A 21,253-nucleotide genomic window follows, 5' to 3' on the forward strand; every position below is an offset into this window, starting at 1 on the left:
TGTAAAATAATTTTCTATACATCATTTTCTATCAAATTTTGGTTGAAATGAATGCATATAATTGAAACATAAACTTTACCTGTATGTTAAAGAAAACTCTATGCATTATGCAAAATCTAATAATTCTGAGTTCTTTACAATACTACAGGACAGACATTTCAGCTTTGTCTGCTAATATCTAAAACTCTACTAACTGCATTATTCACTGCTCTCTTGCGCCCTTATTGCTATGTCACAGTATTTTCGAACCCAAATGTTCTGGAATACTTTCCTAATAGTGCCGCATTTTAAAGGTGGGTTCACTTTTATCGAGTTCTGCTAATGTTCTCAAAGTCAGAAACCTTCGCAAGGATGCCTCACTATACAGATACCCGAAACGTTAAGGATATCAGTTTTGATATCGAAGAAGGGAATCTTTGCAAGTTTGTGAACAACTTTATATTCGGCTACCGCTATGCAAGCACAATTTTTATTAGCTTTATTAATTAGAATAAAAAAATTTTAAATTTTCTTGCTTAGCGCTATTCTAGCATAAAGACACCCATGTATCTTTACAGCAGGTATTATCTTCAAATTAAAAACTGATCTTCATACGGATGCAGTCATCTTTATATTGGGAGAAATCTTATGAAGGTGTTTGTGTAGGCCACCAGTGGTCGATTTAAATAAATTGTGACGAAGCGGTCGCCCATAATCCGTAGTCTGATGCTAAATGATGACGGAAATTCGGCGCTACCAGCTCATAACACAAATGGTGCCACTAATTTGATCAAACGTAAGCTCATTTACCAAGTTACCACAGAATATGAGAAAAAATTACTGTTTTAAACCGTAAACCTGCATGCGCCTTACTTGTGTAATCGGAAGAGCTGGATTTGGTCCATCAGGTGTTAGGGAATCTTTTTTCCCCAAAGGAGAGAAAGTTCGAATGTTTCCATTTGATGTTCGGCTGTCATCTTGCCTTGGAAGTGCTGAAAAATATATCATAAATTAATAACCATGCGATATGAAATTATCATACGCACTTTTAAGCAATATCAGAGGTAATGAATTAAAAGCGGATTGATTAGTTTATGGAATCATTTTCGTCACAGGAAGTCAAAATGTATATGACTTCGGTAATTGCATCATATTCTATCATTCAAACAAAATTTCTGTTCATATTTTTTTTCAACCATTTCAAATAAGTTGTTAGTTAAAATCATTTAACAGAGTTTAATTTCCAACCATAGATTAAATAAAGAATAATTATTAATACTTTTAAATATATAATTAGTAATTGTAGACGATTTCGCAGAATACATTCAACCAAATTTTATTAAATGTTGAAGTAAATCAAAAATTAAGATGGAAGGAAAGACTTTAAATTTGAGGAGTTTACAGCAAAGTATTCATCAATTAGAAGCACTTTCTATCTAAGCAATTTATTTAGAGTCAAATACTTTAATATCAAATATGTAGTTTAAATAACACTTAGGATCAAGAAGTGATCAAATATGGCCGGAGCGAGGATATGTGAATGGCCGGAGCGTAAAATTAAATTATTTCAGATTTAGTAAGGTACGAATTGGATGCACTGAAGGGTAACGATATTCTCGTATCGGATATAGGTAGAAGTGTGTGGCACACAGGTGATCTCACAGATGTAGTCTCGCTGCGCAGTTCCACCCTAATTTTGAGGAAACATACCTCGGGTGGACAGTCCAAGAGTCTCCCATACCTATTCCCCTACAACCAATCGAAGGCGAGGACTTTCGGCTCGCCGTGTATTTTGAGTGCCCCCTTGCTGCACAGTCACTATTCGCTTACACACATCTATTCCTTCTCCGAGATTCGAACCAGAGTCCATTGATAGGCAGTCAGCGTCACTAACAATATACCGGTTGGGCGGCTATTCTCGTGTTGTATTGTAAGCCTTCTGTCCTCTAAACTAGCAAAACTAGAATTACAGTGACAGAGAACTTCTACCTTAGTTCAACCTCTGAGACAGGTCGAATAGCAGTTAAGATTGCTTTTGTATGTGTATATTTTTTGTTTTCGGGTTTGCGCCATTTGAATGGTTAGATACACATTTTGATCAGGCATTCAGATATATTTATTAAACCTTGTGGCAAGCGTAGAAAATAAATTCATTACAAATAATAAAATAAATAGAAAAATAATATTATCGAAAAATGACAGGCTCAGATTACTATTTAACTATCATGTTTTATTTTCCCTCTTGGTTCAGCAAATTACAACAAATACTCTACAGAAATTACACATTCGTAGTGATGATTAATAGAGCATTTAGACGGCCAGATAAAATATAAATTCAGGTACAATCATCTTTCTTCTTTCCATTTCCTTAAACCTACAGTTAAAAATATTTCCAATTCCTGTACGGCCGTACCATTTTCTAGAAATAAACATAAGTTATAGAATTACAATTTTTATTAGACAGCTAATTAACCTAAAGGAAATAATTTTTTCTTATTTCAGATAAAAACAGACGTTACCTTAGTCTTTCGGGAGAAAAATGGAAATATAGTCAAATCCTCATCCGAAGCAGGCGAAGGAAGATAATCTAAACTTTTTTGCAAAAACTCGAAGCACCGTGAAGAAAGTGGTTGTTTTTGATGAAATTGAATATGTGTATAGCTCATACACAGATAATAAAATGATTAAAAAACCAAGGTCATAATAGTACCTGTTCACGGCTTAGAATCACCCATTCTGTGTTCAAATTAGTAGTTGGTCGAAACGCGCCTGGCCGCAATGCATGCTTGAATTCGTCGAGGCAAGGAGTGGTAGAGGTTCCTAATGTCATCCTGCTACATATTCTGCCAGGCATTCATCAGTTGTAGCTCCAGATCTGCTCGATTGGTGAAAGGTCTGGTGAACTTGCTGGCCAAGGAAGACAATCAACGGCACGGAGACAGTCCAGAGATATGCGAGCAGTAGGTGGCCTGGCATTATCTTGTTGGAAAATGGCCCCAGAATGACGTGCCATGAAGGGTAATGCAAGCGGTCGCAGGATGGGATCAACATATCGCTGAGCTGTTACATATGTACGGAGGATGACTAAAGATGACCCGCTGTCATAAGAAATATCGCCCCACACCAGGGGTTAAGGCTGTATGCCTTTGTAAGACAAAGGCTGATTCGGACCGCTGGCTCCGTCCTCTCCAGACACGAACACGGTGGTCATCTGCTTCAAGAGTGAAGCGGGATTCATCGCTGAATGCTATACGATGCCAGTCTGATGGCAGCCACGATGATCGGCTGCGACTCCACTCCAGACGACTCCGCCGATGTTGTGGGGTGAAAGCCAAACATCCGCTGTGAGCGTAATCCCGCCTCAGACAAGTACCGTGAGATGGTAGACGGTACCACGGGAGGTATAGACGTGGCTGTAGTGTGTTGAATAATCGACAATGATACCGTTGGGACGGTTTGGGCCTGGCGAACAATCATCCTAACTTGCTTCACATTTGTGATCCTTGGCCTTCCAGAAGCCTTCATTTCATCGGGCAATTTCCTTGTAGTAACCATTGCTGCCAACACTTTTGAACAGCAGTATCTGTACGCTATAATAGGTGGCGGCCTACTGCTCGGTATAACCACCCAGCTTCACGCAATCCTACAATGCGACCACGTCGTTTAGTTGTCTGTAAGATCTTTGATATCGTCGTAATGGCATCTTTAGTTGCTTCTTTACGGAATTACAATGGCAGCAACAAAAAAGAAATGTTTTCCCCTCTGTTACTGGTTTTATACTTTTCGAACTCGGGACTAAAAATGCGCGCTATTATCGCAATTCTTGTTCAATTACTTTGGAACTTTGATCATTTGCATTTCGAGCAAGATGTTTTTGATTACCAAATTTCGTCACGATCGCAAAAGTCCTTCTTGGTGCTTCGATTTTTTGCAAAAGAGTGTATTAACGTTACTCCTACCTACGTAGAAATTTATACCCAAATGAATGAAAGAAAGTAGGTTATTTTCACATACTGTCGTTTAGATACAGGTTTTAACAAACGCAAAATACACAGTGAACACACATTAATACAAAGAATTTAGTCATACTTCGAAAGTAAAACCAGGGACAGGTAAACAACCTCGCGCATTCTAGTTTGTTAACTATTAGTCTCACTTTTGTTTGTTTGTTTAAGCGCAAAAAGTCGAAATAATTCTCGTATAAAAATATATCCGTTTAGAAACTAATAAATAGTACGTGAGGGTCATTTCTATAACTGAAAGAAAAGGAAAGTAAAAATAAATTTATCCATATTTGTGTATTCGTCCAAGCTCTAGAGTCCTCCATGTTTCTAGAAGGAATCTTAATTTCTTCTACTGTGAATAACATCAATTCCAGGCAATCACCCAATGGCGTAGAAGAACTAATTCACGTTCCGGAATTATCACGGAAGTATAGTCAGCATCAACAGGTAGGATCGATCGCTCACTTTTTATTTCCAGGCTTCGTTTCTCCTCCCGGTTCGGATCTCACCGCACTTAACATCGAAAAAAAAAAAAATCATGGAGAATTTCGTGCAGTGAAAATTAGCAGACGTGTATCCAGTCTCAACAAAGTTAACACAAGTTTTTCCTTACTATGGCGCAGAATCCAGAAAAATAAACACGCTATTAGCTACGCGAGACATCATCTCCATGGAAGAATCACGTCCCGCTAGGGAAACTCTCTGCAAGAGAAAACACAGAGAAACTGTGACTGAAACATTTTCCACTGAAAACTTGCTGCCAGGTAAATTTCAGCTCCTACCAGAATTAAGTCCAAAAGCATTAAGTTTTGAAGTGCTGAAAATTTTGAAAAAGTCCTCTTTTTCAAAATCTTTCGCTATTCTCCAATGTACCTATCTGAGCACCACTCGCCCCCCACGTCAATTAACCCTCTGAGCGTTGCGGGTTTAGCCCTGAAATTTCAAAGTTCCGCAAAATATCATGAATAAGTGATATTTTCTTGATTTTAATTAAAAATTCCATTTTGTACCTTGATTCCTTTTCTTCTAATATACATCCAAACTAAAATCAGATACATTAAAAGCTAGCAGAAATTTTCATGTATAATGAATGTGGAAGGCAACCTTCTGTACGGAATTTAACGGCCTTAACGCTGAGAAATCTGAATTCAGCCACACCAAAGCACGTGACCTCCGACAGTATACTTTCCGGCAACCCCCTTTCCCCGCAAAGAGAAGAAGAACTTTTCTAGAAGGAACGAAAATGGAAAAAGAGGAAAGGGAAAAGTGGTGCGACGAAAGGTATCCAAGCGGTGGCGTTGCAAATGCGGTCAAGAATGGGAGAATGACACTAATTACGAAGGGCAAAATAAACGGGTGCGTTAGGAATCATAAAAGGAGATATATTGTAAAAGAAAAGTATGTTTAGGTCTCACTCTGTATCACTATATCAGGAATAAAAACGTGAATAGAGGTAGAGTTCTCGTTTGTTGGTCACTGTAAGTCAGTAATGTATACAAGGATATACATGGTACCAAAAAAGAGACAAATTACTATATAGGAGGCGGAAAGTTTTGAAGTGCTCTATTATGTATTATTAAACAGTATAATAATATCAATATGCATATTTTTGAATTATTAATAACATATATCTCCTTATACTTGAAAATTAAATTATAATTATCAAATGAATTTAATGATTATATTTATTTCTTTATTAACATTTCATTGTTACATTATTTTCGTCTAAGAATTTTCTTTCCCACCCTGAGCAATACATACATGTAAATCACGAGGCTGATAAGCACTGCTATAAATAAAAAATCCAATCCAATTACAGGTGAACAGCACTAATTAGCGCTAATTATTTACGGAAGGTATTCTAGTTTTTGAAAAGCTTCATCTTATTTAACATGAAATTAATTATTTATTGATCTTAAGAAAGATTTTGTGTGCTTATTTAATTTAATATGGCAAAGCATATGGGGGTTGGCTAGGCATGGTTTAATGGAGAATTTTCTAGGAAAAATGGACTCATTTACATTACCTTAAGGAAATCCACGAAAATGCTTACACGCAGTGCTAGGTTGTAGGAGGACTCGTTCAATCCATTCGTTAAATTTGCATTTAATTTTCAAGTCCCCGCCTTTTTTGGCTAGTTGATTCATTCAAAGGAAAATACATGTTAATCACTGAATTTCGCACGTTAGTATGAATATAAACTTTAAACGCCATAAACAGTATAATTCTGTGATAAAGAGAGCTTTCTGGCTGCACAATCTACTATTTTACATTTAGCGAGCTTGTTCCGAATAAGTTTATTCGCTATTTTATGTAGTTTCTGCAATATTTTGTAATTATTATATTTTTGTAAATTTAAGTTAAATATTTTTTTAAATATTTTCTTTTTATTTACAAATATTTGTTTTTTTCTATTTTTCTAAGCAGTGAAACATTTAAGTAGAATCTGATACTTTATTTTGTTTGAATCTGATACATATAAGATAAAATACGAATCCCGTGTTCAAATTTTCATAGCATACTCTAGCTCACTGCAGGTCCATTCATCCGCTTTGAAACTAGAAATCAATTAACAAATCTATCTTTCCATTCATTGGTCCTATCGACTTGAATACAATGAGCCTGAGTAAAGAGGGAAATATCTTTCGTAAATATAAAAGTCACTATAAACACATTTCTAAATAATAATTCTAAAATATGATGCTCCTTTCAAAAGGTTTATAATTACGAATATAAATATATGTCTTGAAAATTAACGAAGGGAATAACATATGTGTATCTGTAATTACAAAAATAAGCATTTCTATATGTATGCAATATGGCTTGAAACATTTGGATACATAAATATTTTTTCTTCAACTAAATACTAGAATTTATTGTCTTTAAGCTTCTTACCTATTCTCATCAGCAAATAATAACATCCTGGGTTCAAATGAATCCCGACAAAAGCTGATCGACTGCTACTGAACTGAAGAGGGGTTTATTAAAAGGAAAATGACAATTAAAATTAATTAACATTCCGTTTAATTTTTCTTTAATTATTTATATACTATATTGATTTATTATTTATCATAATGGACTGGAATAGTTGAATATGCATCAGTTAAATATTTAAGAAAAATATTACGACTGCGAGAATAGAATTATTTCTGGAATGATTACTTTCTTATAGAAATAATGCAGATGAGTTTATTTTTACTCAATAAAATTAAAATTTGTTAGCTAATTAATCTGTCCTCTATCCAGCACCTTAGTTCAATGATTCTTATTAATGTGCCATTTTTTTAAAATATAAATGCTTCAAAAATAATTAGAAAAGGACTTATAAAAGGTCATCTCTTCTTATCCTTAAATTCTTTATTAGTAAAACTGCATTTTCAGCTATAATCATGTGAAATAATTCTCTAAATATAATTCAGAGCAGAAAAAATACGATACATAAACGGCTTGGAAAAGGAATTAGCATTGAGATTCTCTTTAAGAAATATATGATGAAGGTTACAAAAAGTCTGCAAAGCGAAGTAATTTCGTAGAGTATTTTATAACTCGGTATGATTAAATTGCATTCTGAATTACACTTTATAAACGACATTTAAACGTAATTTAATAATTTAATGTGGATGTATATGTGTGGCTCACTAGCGGTTGAGCGGTAAAGTCGTTGAAATGCGGGCAGGTCGATCCCGTGTTCTAATTCCGGCGAATGGGATGGTTGTATTAGCATTTTCGTGGTTTTCCTCAGGTATAAACTGACTCGTACGAGTCAGTTTTGCTTAGAAAGTCCTCCACCGAGGCATCCTTGCCTTTAGGAATACAGCCGTCGAATGCTTTGTTATAATCGAACAAACCACATGAAACAATATATAAGTAGCTTAAAAACTGCTATATTTTATGTATACTTATAACATGGTATATATCTAAGATAAAAAATATGCAATCCAAATTATACTTTTAAATACCTTTTAATTGCTCATTTTTAATTTAGGTACTTAATCTCTAGCAATAACTTTCTCTAAACAGCGTCATATCAGAAAACTAATTTCGCATTACGTCATCTTAAAACTTCTGCACTGCCTATAAGTTTTAGCTAATGAGATTAACGAAACTTTTACCGTAAATACTGTTGCAACCCAACTACCCTACCTTTTTCTGTGCTTAAGTTTGCTATCTAAAGGGCGTCTCTTGCTTGGCTGCTTTTGTTAAAAATGTAATGCGCCATCAGCAAACATTTTGGGGTGCAGATTGGGCCCATTGTGAAGTGCAAAAAGTAATAAAGGTATATGTGGAATGTCAAGTGATTTTGAGATTCTTCAGAAACTCCCGGCATCTTCTGCTATGTAATTGATATTTTCAGTGATATTCTAATCCTCAATCCACTCGCGACTGCAAAATAATGTCTTCCCTAGTCAAGCACTCATCTCTCATTAATTTACTGCAAGGAACTAAATCTTATCATCAAAAACACAAACACACACACCCATATATGTATATATAGAAACTTGAATATAAAGGAAATATTTTTTGTTTACCTTTTATTGTTCCTAATGCGCTGATAGGAGAAACAATCCCCTCCATCAAATGTTTGTTTCTCTGAAATGAAAAATTAAAATTTCATGAAATAAAAACAGTAGTTGCAAAAGATTTATAAAATAATGACTAATTTCTTGAGTATTAAGAGTTTTATTTTTATTTGAAAAATGTAACCGGAGCATTAAAATAACAAATAATATGCTGATATGACAAATTACATATTTTTTATTTTAAAAAAAGAGGAGATATTTCTGAGTTTTATTCTGAAAATAATTATTCGCAGTTACAGATAGAACAACTAATTTTCATACCACGTTTTTATGAAACTACCCGCTTACGCGGCCAGCCGCCTAAAATATTATGGAAAAAAAAAGAAAAAATATACTATGATTTTAGCAAGACTAACTAGTAGTTAATAATAATAAAGAAAAAGAACTACGTTTATTGCTTTTAATTTTTTGTATTTTTTTAATCGATAACAAACAGATTAAATATATTACACTTTATCGAATGGCAACACCCTGATGGATGGAAGTGGTGTATTTAATTATGGCAAAGCACACTAGGGCTATCTGCCTAATGGGAGAGATGCCTTCGTGGAGGACTTTCTAAGGGAAACTGGCTCGTATACACGTTACACATGGGGAAAACCACGAAAACACCCATGCAGCCAGCCCGTTCGCGGGATTCGAAACTCGGACTTAACTACCAGTGTTCAGCGACTTTACCGCTCGGCCGCTGGTGGGCCTATTGATGGATGGAACATAAAAATACTTTATATTAGGAAATAGCGACATATTTCTTTTAAGCTGCTGAGTTTTCTGGTTAAACTTAAAACGTAAGTATCTAAGGCTTTGACGAATGGCAACACATTGCTTTTAAATCACCGAAATTTTTTATTAAAATTTCATCAAGTTCGTATTTAACATAAATTAAATAAGAAATAAATTCGGAATTCAAATTTCGAGGTTTGAGGTTTATATGTTCAAGTGGAGGACTATGTGTGTTCAAAACATGGTGGCTTTAAATGCCGCCGTCTTTCTACAATGTGAGGAACACATACATATATCATACATATATACAGATTCTTTATTATTTAATAGTAGGAATGTAATGTTATTATTTAATAGTAGGAACGAATGGCAACACATTGCTTTTAAATCACCGAAATTTTTTATTAAAATTTCATCAAGTTCGTATTTAACATAAATTAAATAAGAAATAAATTCGGAATTCAAATTTCGAGGTTCGAGGTTTATATGTTCAAGTGGAGGACTATGTGTGTTCAAAACATGGTGGCTTTAAATGCCGCCGTCTTTCTACAATGTGAGGAACACATACATATATCATACATATATACAGATTCTTTATTATTTAATAGTAGGAATGTAATGTTTGTTTTCCATAAATACTTATGATGATAGAATTGAATGTGCTCGAAATTTGTTCGTATGCCCTGCATAAAATAGCTTCAAGCTCACCATTCAAGTATATTTTACATCTGGATTCATGGCTGTTATTAAAACACTACTTTTCCTTAAAGCCCTTCAGATGACCCTGATGAATATCAAACTCGCATGTAGTACGGTACACTATGAATTTAACCACGAGAAATAAACAGTATTTTGAAGAAAAAATTGGTGGAAATGTTACAGTATAAGATTTTGAAAATGTACAGAAGAGGACGAGTATTTACTTTACATGTAATTTTTATCCAACATCTTAAACATGCCATGCACAGTTCTTTTGCACCTGGTAATAAAAAAAAGCTTTAATCATTCTTTTGCTATAACATTAATAACATATTTTGAAACATTTGAAAACGATATTATGTTCTCCTGAAGTAAGTATATTGATCAGTCTTCTAAGTTTGATATTCTCTCTGTATATATTTCTTATTTGTTTAGTAACTAATTATATTATGAAAGGTTAAGAATATAAAAGAAAATCAATGATAGGAGTGAAAAATATAACTAGGTAGATTAATAAGCAAGCATAAACATATCTGAATAATTTTAAAAACATTAATCTCATACGATAGTAATGAAACCAAATAATTTTCGAACAAAGTTAAATATCAAATTAAAACTTTAGCAAAAGTCTTTTACTTTTATTCTGTAAGTTTCTCAATGGGTTGTCTGAAATTAAAACTTAAACAAAAGACTTTACCTTTATTCTGTCAGGTTCTCAAATAGCTCTCCATGCAAAAGCACAATCTGAATGTCATTTCAGCTTCCAGTTAAAAATTCACACAAATTTATGTTCATTTGCTATTTACACTGGCTAATCCGTAAAAACAGCGAACTCTTTCTATAATATTATTTCAGCAGTATCACATGACTAACATTCTAAATAAAAATCCAGTACGTAGAATTATCTTTTTTTTTTTTTTTTTTTTTTTCATATATCGTATGGTTATAATATGCTCCTGTTATAGCACAAGAAATGTGAAGATGCTAAAAGACAAATGTTTCCGAGATCAAAATTGTATTCAAATGCATTGAGCAAATTACGAAGCAAATGCAAATTACGAAGCGTAAAGCACCGTTGTCGCCAGCAGTATAATGCTTTCTAGTCTGCAATACTGTCATCGCAGAGGTAAACAACTCTGAAATTTGAGCGGGAACCGTCAGGTTTGCAGAAGACTTTTCCCAGCGATAAAAAAAATAACGATATTTCATAGTATAAAGCTGACTGGTCATTCGGTGACATCACTCTGCGTGACGTCACAACGTGTTGGTCAAAAACCACCCAATCGGAACACCGAGTTTGAGAGAGGCTCGCAGGAAATGGGGTAGGGAGCGAGGATAAATTAATTGCCGGGCGTTTGTCATAGTTGAAACTGACAAAGACTTGACCTAGAAGATGTTCCAGCTAAGCGAGAACGGTGTGCCTTTTTATTGTTTTACTTTATGATTCTTGAACTGAAGCCTTAGACAAAAGCAAAGAGGATGTGAGAGATGATTGGAAGCTCTTTGATGCGATTGCTGCCATTTCACTTCAATCTGAAGCAGCAAAGTTTGCAGAAACAGCACTGATACCATATAAGGATTGACTATAGAGGATTAACTCCAGACAAATATAACTAAAATTAAATAAACTTACAGCCCTAAAAGCAAGTTGAAACTGACATAAAAAGTTGCAAATTTTGAAATAAAATATCCCGGTCAAATTTTGTCGTACAGGAGTTCAAACTTCTTACAATTTTATTTTTTCATAACAAATATAAAAATTTCTCAAATATAAGTATAGGAAGCTGAAGACGGCATTAAAATTTAGATTTCGTTATTTGTACAAAATATTTTTTTTTAATTTGACAATGCCAAAGAATGAATATTTTCGTAATTTAAAACAGTTCTGCATTCCGAAATGACTATACCAACGATTGCGGAAAGAAAAGGCCGGATAAGAGTGTGTGTAACGTACTGCCGACTGCAATAAAAAAGGAGGTGTACAATTAAATGTTACAGCAATCGCATATACAAGATTTCAACCTTCTGATCGTTTCTGAGTTAGGCGAGATACATGGGCACGTACAGACTTCGCGAAAAAATTCCTTTTTAATCCACTTTACAATCCATTTTGAAAAAAAAAAAAAAAAAAAAAAAGAGTTCTTTATTATTTGCGTACACGCAAAATGACATCACACAAAAAAGAAGTCCAAACAGGAAAGGTGAATATGGCTACTTCTGTTGAAATATGATACCGGAAATCTTTCCGGATTACATTCTCCTCGGAGGTATTCCTTATCTTAGGCGGCCCACCAGCGGCCGAGCGGTAAAGACGCTGAACACTGGTAGTTCGGTCCAAGGTTCGAATCCCGCGAACGGGCTGGTTGCATGGGCGTTTTCGTGGTTTTCACCATGTGTAACGTGCATACGAGCCAGTTTCCCTTAGAAAGTCCTCCACGAAGGCATTCCTACCCGTAGGCAGATAGTCCTCGAGGCTTTGCCATAATCACACACACACACACACACCTTATCTTAGGCAGATACTCCTCGCGTATTTTGCCATATTCAAATAACTAAACTAATCAAGAGCTATATAGGACAATACGAAGAGCAGAATGCATCAGTCCTTTAGAAAACGTTAATTTAAAATTCACGTAGAATTATCAGCATTCCACTTAATTATCGAACTGAGAGAGCTGTCGTCCAATTTGAAAAACAAAATTGAAATGGTTTAAATGGGCGATCTTTTCTCTTTTGAATATTAATTTTCACTATTTGTTTATTATTATTTGCATTAACATGATGTTTTCATAAAAGTTTTATTAAATTTTTTAATGAAATGTTGTTAATTACAGTGTTACTTAATCAGTGTAATTCTTAGAATTATTTCGATTTTTCCCCCTACTAGGATTTAAAATAAAAACCAATGAAAAAAAAATTATGCATTCCATTTTATAGGACGAAATATTTTACAAGGAAAGAAGTATTATGTAAAACACAATTCACATTTTCACTTCTAGAAATATGCGAAATTATTGTCTATAAAATTATACAGTACGCAGTTTATTTAACCCAAAGGTTTTTAAGACCTTATCGAAATTTAATGCAGATAATCTGTTATTGACCTTCACTTTCCATTTAATGCCTATAAATAGATATTTGAGGAAAGGTTATAATAAAACCTGTTTGAAATGCTTTCCTGCTTAAAACGTTTATCTCACAAACTCCCAAATACTTTCTTTTTTTTCGATAATGTTAAATCCTCTCACACAAAGCATTTTATCTCAAAATATTTCGGAAAACTTTTCCTTCCTTTTAAAAATAGATTTCTCTGTCTCTTTTTTTTTATCCTTTCAAAGAATTTCTTTCTGAATGCACTTGAACTGAAATATCAACCTTGTTTTTTAGAACAGCGATGACTTTTTCCTGCTGTTTAAAGTAAAATTTTCTGAGAGCGAAAGTGTGACCTTAATGTTAAAGACCGGAAAACATTGCAAAGAAAACAAATTTCAGTTTAAAAGTTTTAATGATTCTGAAAATAGATATAATGACGTTACATTCGGCACAGATTCAGCTATGAAAGACAAATGGCAAAAGTAACAAATATTTGGTGGAAAGTGAAAAGAACGAAGAACTGTTACCATTTATGAATGGGGCTGTAAACAATTTGAAAATTTCCCGCCATTAAATTGCTGAAAAATATTCCCAAAGAAATATTTAAGAGTTTAAGATACTATCTAAGTTATCATTTGCATTTGATTGAACAGTCAAAACAGCATAAGTGCTTTTAAAAAATTAAAATATCTAATGTGTACAAAACATCCTTGTAAGGCATGTTAAATTATGAATATTTTTGCAGCGCTTCATTTAAACTTATTTCCGCGAATTATCCTAAGTTGAATAACCGATCAAGGCAAGTTGAAAATGACATAAAAAATTGCAACCTTTGAAATTAAATATACCGGTCAATTTTTGTTGTACGGGAGTCACACTTCTTATAACTTAATGTTTTCGTAACAAGTCTAAAACTTTCCCAAATATAAATTTTGGAACAGCCGGGAGACCGCATTTAAAGTTAGATTTCGTTATCCGTCGGAAAAAAAAACATTTTTTTTTTAAATTTAACATTGCCAAAACATAAATACTTTCCTCATTTAAAACATTTCTGTTACCGGAAGTCTATGACTCCAACCAACGACTGCGAAAATAAAGACCGGATAAGGACTTTTAAGCTGGGTAAGGGGTGGGCTTATATATATATATATCCATATACACACACGTTTAGTACTGCTGATCACAATGCTTACATGTATATACACGTTTGATACCGAGGATTACAATACAAAAGGGAGGCGCACAATTAGATGTTATAACAGTCCCATATACAAAAATTCAGCGTTCTGATCGTTTTTTGAGTTATGCTTTACATATAATCGTACGTACATACAAGCTTCACGAAAAAAGTCTCTTTTAATTCGATTATACAATCCGTTTTGGAAAATAGAATACCTTATTTGTACGTACGTACAGACGTTACGCGAAAAAAAATTGTCCAAATGGGTTCGAGAACGGTCAAAATGGGTATTTCCGTTGAAATATGATACACGAAATTTTCGTGGTTACAATAAGTCCTTTACTTCGTACAAGGAAGTAAAAATTAATTAGTTATAAGGTATTTCTTCCACTTTCCTAACGTGCCTTCGTGGTGTATAGGTAGCACGCTGGGCCGGTATTCCAGAGATCCGTGGTTCGATTCCCGGCGAAGGCGGTTGCTAACTTTTCATCTCTCCGGCTTCCAAAAATACCTAATGACTCTACATAGTAAGCAAAGGATTAAATTAATTAAGAACAGAAACATTAAAAATCTAGAAATGCAAGGAAATTTATTCTATTTTGCTTATATAAACAAAATTAATAAATTAAATTCCAAAATAATTTAATTGAAATTAAATTGAAATATGATTAAGAATAGTAGTTTTATTGAAAATAAATTTTAATATGAATTATTTAAATTCAAAATTAAAAGAATTAAGATTTAAAATAGTAATTTAATTAAAATAAATTATTACAGAGATTACTTAAATTCATTCAAATAAATGCAAATAGATTAAATTCTAAAACAGTTTCCGAATTTAAAAATTTAATATTATACTTCTAGTAATTAGTTTTAGGCACTACTGTAATTTTCAAACAGTTCCCGCGTAAGAAGGAATTTCTTTCTCTAAAGGTTTCCTGGAAACAGGGCTCTATAACCATTCTAACCGAAAGTTCTTAAATGATTTTCAAAATCCTTCTGTAGTATTATTAAGCATTTAGGTAAACAAAAATCTCAAAACATACCATTATTTTGCGTACAAAGCATAATCTTTTACTCCAGATTTCTAATCTCCAGTAAAAATTTGAGTCTGGACAAGTTCGCAAAACAATATTCAACGCTGCTTAATATTTAAAAAATTCAAAATATCATTGAAAGTAAACATACAAAAAATTAGATACAGTAAGAAATGAACTTACTTCTTACAAAACTAAGAATTGATAAGGAATTACACAGTTTCAGGGAAGAATGCGGTCAGACTTTTATTTACCTGTTAAGTGTTTAGTTTTAGTTTAAGGATGTAAAAAATTACATTTATTCAAGTTTTGGTATTTATCAATATTTTATGTACGTTTTTCTTGTTTAATTCATAATGTACTTTAAGAAAAGAATCTTAATTTAAACAAATGTATATGTATTTTTCGACTTTTGTAAGCGGGTAGAGTGGAATGATCATATTAGCAAAAGTGAAAGTGGTTCATGCGGTAAGGAAGTTTGAGAACCAATTCTCTGGACGAAGCGTCTACAGCCTTTTCTGGCTGCGGGGTCAAAGTGATATTTTCAATTTAAAACAGTCTTTCTTGGTGAATAATAAGATACATTTTATTGAGAAAATAATTACAATACGCTTTAAACTTTAAAATTAATCAAAATTATAATTCTTCTTTATTTTTTTCTTCGGTAACAATGACTACTCTGATGCTGAACTTTTGACGTCAATTTAGTCAAGTTAGTCGTCTTCAGACGAATCTGAATTTTCGGTAGTTAAGTTCATATTAAGTTCCGGTTCTTCCTTGAAATAAATTTCATGGGTGAAAATATTTACTGGCATTTATAAGGTGAACGGAATGCATACAAAATGGCAAAGCAAATTTCTTGAAATTATGGATTATAGATCGATGCTGTCAAACTTATTGATTTCTTCTTCAAATTATAATAATTTTTACTTTTTGAAAATAAATATGCATGTTCGTTGCTGCAACTTAGTAATCAAACAAACATATTAAAAGGTTTTTATTTATAAATAAAAAGGTTTCAGTTCTCAGAGTTTAGGTCCCGAAGTAACTACGTCATAAGCGTTACGCAAGTTCGGTTGCCTAGATTATGGCGCAGTCCAAAAAAATGTTGTTAGTTTTTTTTTTAATAGAATAAAGAGGAAATACTCAAATAAAAAGTGAGAAATCAATAGACTATTACTAAAATAAATTATAAATCAGATTTACACTTTTTTATCTTACATATGTATACTTAATAGCGATTTAATTCAATCTGGAATAAGATTCTTGCAAATAAACGAGACAAAATATAAATTAATTAGTTATTATTATTTTAACGGAAACAGGTTTAAAGTTAACCAGTTTTCGTTCAGTGACCATAGTTCAGTTTTATCGCATTTTACAGTTTAATTTGATTTGTGCGTTTTTGACATGTTTTTTGCCTTTATTTATGAATTTAGCAAATATGTATTAAACATTTTACTTCACTAACATTTTAAGATTGCAGTTTTTCTTTCTCTTCCTTGGAGATAATTTATTATTTGTCGTAATATATAATGTAATTATAATTATTAATTAGTATAATTGTAATTAGTATAATGTAAGATAAAAATAGGAAAGGAAACTTCTAATTTTAATTGGCTATAACATCTTTTATTCTTTATTTAGTTTGGGGACTTCATCTCTCTATCTTAAAGTAGCGCTATTAGTCTAAGCTAATCATGCAATCCTATGTAACGCAAAATGCAAATACCTCCTGCCCAATCAAATAATTGTAAACCGAAACATTTTTAACTCGGAAATGAAACTTTTCGACTCCCTACCTTCTTTCTCTGATGTACTGCGACACTCTCTCTTCTTTTCGCTTACGCTTTCATCCTGTTAAGACGCTGCAGCAATCATCTTTATTCGCTTCTATCCCTGTAGTATCAAAATTGTTCTGGAAATAGGCACGATTGGAGTGCCAAGTGAATTGTGGCCACAAATGTGAATTTAAATAAAAGAAAAAAGAATCTAATCCGGCTTGGCTCGTTCCTCTTCATTATGGATCAACGCTTTAAAATCAAATGTCTACGCCATCAGTATTTCTGCGCATCTACATCTCAGTGTTCTTACATCAGTGCTTCCAAAATTGTGCTTTTATTACATTTTTAGTCGACAGAATTGGATTATGTGCTACTAACCTCAATGGAACATTTATTTCTCAGTTGGATTTCTATAAAATAGTTTCTGTAAGTTCATCATTCTAAAAATTAGATATCATCGAGTATTCAAATATGTTGTGCTTTCATTTCATATATATATATATATATGAAATGAAAGCACTGTGACGATATATCGTTACAGGGTTTCTCGTCTTGGTAAGCTCAGTTTTTGTACTTATATATTGGTAAATAAAAACTGTTAAAAGAGATTGAATTATGTTGTTCTTATGTTCTGGCTAAGGTTTTTACGTCTTTAGTTCACCTCCATACAACAGTTGTAGAATTATCAACAATTTTAAAGGTTCAGTGGCTAAGCCTAACGAGGCCGCCATTTGTTTACACTTGAAACTGTTAGCAGAATAATAAATTAAGTCACTTAGTGCACCAGCTTCAGTGACATTTTGCTCAGTGGAAGCAAAATTTAGCTTTCAATTTGGTGCACCGAAAATGTAGTCTTCTTGTACGCTGGACCAATTGCTTCTTCTTACGTGAAAACTCTAATTTTAATTGTAATTTTTTTTTTTAAACTGTATTTGGTGTTTTAGACTTTTCTGCATTTTACAATTTTTAATGAAGATTGGGTTTTTACGTATTTTTGCCTTGCAGCGAAGTCAGAACTGAACGGATTGAATTAGAAATACATGTGTAATGAAATTCGAAGAAATAAGTTTAAATGAAATGCAGTAAAAATTGTGCATAATTTAATAGGCCGTAAAAAGAAATTAAGTGGTGTCCACATCAGACTTTTTGTTACTTTAACAGAACGAATGAAAATGTTCATTTTTCACTTCCCAGAGCTCTAATACTTTGATTTCGGTATTTAGTCATAGAACATTTCAGTGGTTTACAATATAACATAATTCATTAGTTTTAGACAATTTCCGTTATCCTATATGATATGTTCAGTCAAAATCATGTCTTTCATGCACACATACGGAATTAGTTATTGAATCACAATAATGTAATAATTAAATCATGACAGTCTGACTTTATGAGATAGATGAATAATACATTGTAATAAAATATGGTAACTAATATTAAAAACAATTCAAAATTCAAGCTTGCGTATTTCAGCACTGTTGTAAATTTTGTCTAACTTTTATTTTTTATTTTATATACTTATTTAAATACTGAGAACGTAACTGAGACACATTTGAATATCATTTTATCATACGATGGAAAAATTAATTCATGACACTTTGTGAGATAAGAAATGAATAATACAATGTAATAAAATATAGTAACTAATATCAGAAACAAATCAAAAGTCAAGATTATGCGTTTCAGCATTGTTAAAAATTCTATCTAATTTGTGTGTGTGTTTTATATATATATATATATATTGTATATGTATGTAATCCCGAGTACGTGACTGACACAGATTTAAATATCAATTTATCAAACGATGGGGGGGAGAAGGGGAAGAATGAAAAAAATTAAAAGTATGTTTCTAGGTCATAGTTCATTCTATTTCGACTCCATTAAGAACAATTATGATTAATCTACGACGAGGATCAAATTAAATGCTCTTCCGTCATAAAACTACAAATTATATTTTGGAGACGGCACGTTTCCTCGCAAAGTAACAAAGTAAGAGTCAGTTTTCTTTGTTGGCTGTCAGCCACCGTCATGGATAAGAAAAAGTTAAACACCTGGGTTCATGTCCAACTCACTTCAAGTACAAAAAAAAGAAGAAAAAATGTACTACATCCTAGAGAAAAGTAACGCAAGAAATATTCAGTCTGAAGTCTTCAGGTTACAGCTTGAACCTTGAACCCTCCCCCCCCCCCACCGAGGGAAAACGGACTTTACCAATAAATATTCAAAATTTTAAGAAACGTTTAAAATATTTTTAAATGCAAAACATCATAAAATGTTTTAATTAATAATAATTTTTACTAGATACGTGATATATGGCATCAAAATTGACTTATTAATTTCAAAAAGCCGCAGATGTTTATAAAATTATCTTTCGATTTGTTATAAATGAAATAATTTTATTTTATAATAGCTACGGTATTAAAAAAAATCAGTTCTGATTTAAGAATTTTTTAAAAATGCTTATTGCTTTTAAATCTGTTATCTTGTAATCAATAATAGACAACAAAATTTATGTATAAATGTAAGACATTCTACTTTCCTGAATGGCAAAACTCTGAGAAATGGGAGTGAGTGAGGGTGCGTGGAAGTAATCGAAGGTATTTTATTTTCCATAGTGGCTACATGTTGCTTTTAAATTACTGAATTTGTTAATCAATAAAAGTTACATTAATTTTCAAACATAAGTTAACGATAACCTTGTGACTTATTTAATGGCAACGCTCTGAAATTCCGTCATGCGCGAGAAAGAGTGAAACACAAGCTAAAAGATTTTTATTTCAGGTAATGATAACACTTGAACCTTTGCTATTTTTCTCAATTATTGATAGCCAACGCAACATTTCATATATTATTAAGAGTAATAAACGAAGTCTTAGAACTCTCCAAAGAAATGTTCTTGAAAAAGGTATAGTACATATCCAATCGCACTTGAAATATAGAAATGTTTTGAAAATCTAAGAACCCTTTTTTGCCTAGCCCCACCTTTTTTTTCCCGTAAGGCACATTTCGCATTATCTCTGAAATATTCTTACTATCACAATTCTTTACTACATTATTAGAGACGGATACGGCTGGTTTCACCAGCGCGGCTAATTTTCAAAAAAGAACCTTTTGTACACGTAGAACAGTATTCGCCAAAAAACGGGGGTGCCCGCACCCAAGTTAAGTTCGTAAAGTTACCATGAAGAACATAGTCTTTATCGAGACGCCAGGTCGTTCATGTGAAGATCTTTAGCTAAGTGAAAAGTCACCGATTTGCCTAAAGGTATTGGCGTTGTTATGAAATCGTTGGGGTGGCGGGATGATCAGCTTAATTATTTCTACTATTGTTTGTCTACCTTTTGACTTTTTTTTGTGTATGTGACATTAAATTCATTTTTTTTTCAATGAGCTCTCACTGCCTTTTTTGTTGTTTTTTTACACAAGTCTGCAATTATGAATAATGTTTCATCTGTTTATTAACAATCGATGTCGGTCACCAAAGCAGACCTATAGCCACCGGCGTCTCGAGAAATTGCCAGAATACCTTGTAGCTCCATCCTCCCTGACTGTTTCGATGCTTTTAAAAACAGGTATAATCTACATTGCTGGCAAATATTCAAACAAACTTTAAGACATGTTATCCCTGCATTTGCCTTCATAGGGTAACTGGATAGCTTGTCCGTCTAGCAATCGGAATGTCCAGAGATGGAGCCGCGGCGACGGCATTGCGAATTTCTTTGGTTTTCTAACTTCAAAAATTTCTAAAAGAACCTACCAAATTTTCATTTGATTCTCTGAATGAATTTTCAAAGTTTTCTCTGTACCCGTTAATCAGATTGTATTTCCCCCAAATTCAACAAACACTAAAATTTTAATTAAATGAAAGTTAAACTAAATCCTTAAAACTCAGTCAATCAAAATTGTTATCCATGAACCAGCTTCCTTACAGAAATGATTCTTGCGTATCGATTTTACGCGCAATTAATTTTTTAAATATTTGAATTATCTGAAATCAGATATCAGCATTTCTGGAAAATATCCAACAATTTACAGATTACATTAAAGGATAAAAATAATAGCATTTTTTTTATAATTTTAATGAGCTGCACTTGTCATTTCTGTTTACGATGTTTCAGACTTACACAGGTTTAGAAATGCTGTTCCAAAATATAAATTAAATTCAAAAAATAAA

The 21,253-nt window shown here is 32.8% G+C and overlaps 1 protein-coding gene across 4 annotated transcripts in view; it reads right to left on the reverse strand.

Annotated features, from left to right (window-relative positions):
• Epac (Exchange protein directly activated by cAMP) overlaps positions 1-21,253 on the reverse strand; it is a 445,559-nt gene that overhangs the window by 76,398 nt on the left and 347,908 nt on the right. For 3 of the 4 annotated variants that reach the window (XM_085813001.1, XM_085813002.1, XM_085813003.1), the window contains 2 exons: positions 8,513-8,573; positions 853-971 (listed from right to left, as the gene is read on the reverse strand). In XM_085813001.1, the coding sequence (XP_085669127.1) occupies positions 853-971; positions 8,513-8,573 (180 nt within the window). Of the gene's footprint in view, positions 1-852; positions 972-8,512; positions 8,574-10,682; positions 10,826-21,253 lie in introns of those variants that run through there. The other variant, XM_085813004.1, reaches the window with a different exon arrangement.

The sequence above is a fragment of the Stegodyphus dumicola genome, chromosome 3 (assembly GCF_044657685.1).
Source record: "Stegodyphus dumicola isolate Sdum_Otavi_A_Nest chromosome 3, ASM4465768v1".
In the NCBI taxonomy this organism is placed as follows: domain Eukaryota; kingdom Metazoa; phylum Arthropoda; class Arachnida; order Araneae; family Eresidae; genus Stegodyphus; species Stegodyphus dumicola.